Genomic DNA, 4,027 nt, shown 5'->3' on the forward strand with positions numbered 1-4,027 from the left:
GTGTGTGTGTGTGTGTGTGTGTGTGTGTGTGTGTGTGTGTGTGTGTGTGTGTGTGTGTGTGTTTAAACTAAATATGGGGGTGCACATAAGTGGTCTGCAGGTGCACATTCGCTAACAGAATAAAAGACGTGCGCCAGATAAGAAGTTGCAACGCCAGTTTGCGTACATAAGATTTTCTGGAGGAGGACAGACATTTGACTAGAACTCTTAAAGATGTCGAAGAAGCAAGCTCCTTTGGTGTTCCTCCACCTCCAAAGAAATGCCAGAAAGAGTCCGAACCGCAAAAGAAGTGCGTATACTCGGAAAAGTGGTTGCAGGAGGTGAGCTGGCTTCAAACAAATGATGAACGCACACAGATGTAGTGCAGAATATGCTGTGAAAATCCCACTCTAGCGGACAAAAACAGTGGCTGTTATATGTACGCAAATGCGCATTGCAACTTCTTATCTGGTGCGCGTCTTTTATTTTGACAACGAATGCGCACCTGCGGATCACGTATGTGCACCCCTGACTATACACGGTGTATGTAGAAACACTGAAACAGAACCAGTGTGGGGGTGTATACAAGGGCAGTAATATAATATAATAAATAAATAAGGGTGGAGGGGCTATGATCATTTGGGATGGGAATGGTAATTTCACAGAGACCAAAATATTGCACAGAGACCAAAATATTGCACAGAGACCAAAACATTGTATAGGGGCCAAAATACTGCATGGAAAAAGGGAAGACCAAAATATTAAGTCACCTAAACTTACCTGATCATCAGCATTAGTGTAACTTGTGTCTGCCTTTCCTTTGCTCCAGTGGCCGTTTGGTTAGCATGCCGTGTTCCTACAAAACAAAGACAACAACATCCAGTTATATAGTGACACAAATCCATTGGTAATAATACACTACTGGTAAGGTACACATTTTAAAAGGCGCTGGAAACATTCCTAAGAAATTCTGGCCAATACTGACATGATAGCATCACACAGTTGCTGCAGACTTGTTGGCTACACATACATGGTGGGAATCTCTCACTCCATTAGTTCTCTATTTCACTGAGATCTAAAGATTGCGCTTACTGTACTTAAATGGCCTCCACAGAGTATTTTCTGTTACCCTGCTGGAAGAAGCCATCAGAAGATGGCTACACTGTTGTCATAAAGTAATGAACATGGTCAGCAAGAATGCTACAGTAGACTGTAGTGTTTAAGCAATGGTCGAGGGGCAAAGAGAGTGCCAAGACAATATTCCACCCACCATTACACCATCAATAGCAACCTGAACTGTTGATACAAAGCATGTTGTTTACACCAAAATCTAAGCCTACCCTCTGAATGATGCAGGAGAAATCAAAATTTAGGCGAGCATGTGTGAACTGCAGCTTCAATTTCCTGTTCTTAGTTGACAGTAGTGGTACCCGGTGTGGTCTTCTGCTGCTGTAGCCCCCAATTCAAGCTTTGGCGTGTCATGCCTTCAAAAATGCTCTTCTGCATACCTTGGTTGTAAACTAGTGGTTATTTGTATAAGTTTGCCTTTCTATCACCTAGAAACATTCCCCTCTGCCATCAACAAGTCATTTTAATTCCAAAATTGGATGCTCACTGGATATTTTCGCTTTCCCTGGAAACCCTAGAGATGGTGGATCAGCAGTTTCTGAAATGCTCAGACCAGCTTGTCTGGCATCAACAACGATGCTGCGTTCAAAGCCACTTAAAATCATCTTTCCTTTCCATTCTAATTTTCAGTTTGAACTTCAGCAGGTCGTCTTGATCATGTCTACGTGTCTAAATGCACTGAACTGCTGCCATGTGATTTGCTTATTAGATATTTGCATTTAAAAGTTAGCAGCCATGTTGCTGTGTACAATAATAAAACGGTGTACCAGTTTTTGACCATTTTGGTTAAAGTTAGAGGCACTAGGTCACGCAAGGTAAAATTTTAGCAGTTCACTTCATTTACTGGAGATAAAAGTGATATAGTTCAGACGCTTACACCTCTACATTTAAGGGGTGTGTTTGTTTTCTACTCGTTTTACATTTTGTCATTATTGTCTCGTACACATACGGTACTGCAAATGAAATGCTACTACTGTACTTTAGCCGGCAGAGAGAAATACTTGGATATTTTTATACAATATGTGTTATAATAAACTACAAAACAAACACATAAGGAAATTTATGTGATTGTGTACTACTACTGACAAACATCCAGTCAGCGACCAGCCGGAGTCACTCAGAGCAGCTAGCTTGTTAGCTTGGCTCTGCTAGCTGTAGGCTTGTGTTGGCTGTCGGAGGAACCGTCAGTGAACCGTGACAGTAACACTCACCTTACAGAAGATAAACACAACACGTCCATGTACTCGCTGATACAGACAGTGAAAATTAAAAGAACAAATGCGTAAATGGTGTTAATGGGAAGCGAAGCCGCTTGCATTCTACTTCACATCCTTAACTTCCTGCTTTTAGTTACGAGGTGCCACAAGCTCAGTCGCTCGGGTCAAACCGCTTTCAAACAAAGTTTCCTACTCTCCAAATGGGGGGTTCAAATGATCTGTGGGGTGCTCCAGTTTAACTGACCACAACACGTTTTGCTGAGTAAGCATACTGCTGTGCAATAATATTACAGAATTAGAATTTTTAAATACATAATAGCAAGATACAAAGTTTGTCTTTTTCGTTTTAAAATGTTTTTTTCTCTTAATTTGCACCCTTTATATCTTATCTTTATAGAAAATTAAATCTTTAAAACATACATTTCTTAATTACGGACATTTCAGGTTATAAATGATGAATAGTACAGTTGATACTTAGGAATTAGTGCCACCAAAACATGCCTGCACCCAGACTGTTTTTCTTTTGATTCTCCAGTAAAGCTGTCTGTGAAGGTTCTCAGTCATACAGGTCATCGTAGTCAAAGGAGCTTGCAAAGAAAAGCATCTGGACTTATTTTGATTGCTAGACGTTTCACCTCTCATGAACTGAAGAAGCTTCTCGGATGAGAGGTGAAACGTCTTCAAGCAACTTAAAGAAGTCCAGATGCTTTTCTTTGCAAGCTCCTTTGACCTCCAGTAAAGCTGTAATCTTGTGTGTATTTGTTTTTGATTTAGACTGGCATTTATATGTTGTGTTTTGGGTCTTACCGACAACAATGTGCTTTACACTACAAGTTGTGTCCAAATATTTACATATATCCATTTTATTCTATAAATTTAAGCTTCTTTATCTTCCTTTTTTCTACACCTACAGCCAAATAATCTAAGAGGCATGTCTTCTGGACTTTGAGCAACACATGGAGAGGCCTTTTCTGTAACAAAGGCTGACATTTGACAGGGAAATTTAGACCCACAAACGTCTTGATATGATGCACCAGTGTTAAGCACTGCTTTATGTATAACTTTATCATCAAAGCATACTAAACACCATAATATGAGTTCGTTTAATATATACACAGTCAGTTCACAAGTGTGTGTGTTTCCACATGTTTATTTACCACATTCATTGTCAGGGGGGGAATGCTACAGACGAGAAACCACATACCAATATAATGAAAAGACACATTAAGTTGTGATGCCTTTAAAATAAAAAAAGGCCTTTTTTTTAAAGCAATTTGTGCACACAGACATTAATAGAAAACATATTTAATCCCTGGAAGTGGATCAGAAGACTCCAGATGTGGGAAAGTGACCAAAGGACCTGAATGCTTGAACTTTTTTCATCTGAAAACTCAGGATAGGACCATGGATTGGAATTCTGGGGAAAAGAATAAACAAATAAAGGAATACTCAGAATTAATCATAGCTCTGCATGTGCCACGTGACAAAAATCAAGAAAACAAGCAAATTTAAATCTTGTGTCAATTCCCTCCAGGATTAGGGAAGAGCTGGTAAATAAACAATAAACACAGACTAAAGCGGTCCATTTTGAATCGCCTAAATCCTTCATCCTATTAACTAAGACAACTTTTTTGTTTGCAAATGGATAATGGGTAAAACTGGGGCAAATGATCGAGCATGATGATGACCTTAATATCAACATG

The 4,027-nt window shown here is 39.5% G+C and overlaps 2 protein-coding genes across 2 annotated transcripts in view; both read right to left on the bottom strand.

The window, feature by feature from the left end:
* ccz1 (CCZ1 homolog, vacuolar protein trafficking and biogenesis associated) overlaps window positions 1-2,508 on the bottom strand; it is a 13,586-nt gene extending 11,078 nt beyond the window's left edge. Inside the window, exons 1-2 of the mRNA XM_005721694.2 lie at window positions 2,319-2,508; window positions 760-835 (exon numbers count right to left, since the gene is read on the bottom strand). Of these exons, the coding sequence (XP_005721751.1) occupies window positions 760-773 (14 nt within the window). The 5' untranslated portion in view covers window positions 774-835; window positions 2,319-2,508. The remainder of the gene's footprint in view (window positions 1-759; window positions 836-2,318) is intronic.
* Window positions 2,509-3,583: 1,075 nt separating this feature from the next.
* Window positions 3,584-4,027, bottom strand: part of pvalb9 (parvalbumin 9) — a 3,067-nt gene continuing 2,623 nt past the window's right edge. Inside the window, exon 5 of the mRNA XM_005721695.1 lies at window positions 3,584-3,741. Coding sequence (XP_005721752.1) covers window positions 3,716-3,741 — 26 coding nt within the window. The 3' untranslated portion in view covers window positions 3,584-3,715. The remainder of the gene's footprint in view (window positions 3,742-4,027) is intronic.

This window comes from Pundamilia nyererei, unplaced genomic scaffold (assembly GCF_000239375.1).
Source record: "Pundamilia nyererei isolate P.nyererei 1_Seehausen unplaced genomic scaffold, PunNye1.0 scaffold00005, whole genome shotgun sequence".
In the NCBI taxonomy this organism is placed as follows: Eukaryota; Metazoa; Chordata; class Actinopteri; order Cichliformes; family Cichlidae; genus Pundamilia; species Pundamilia nyererei.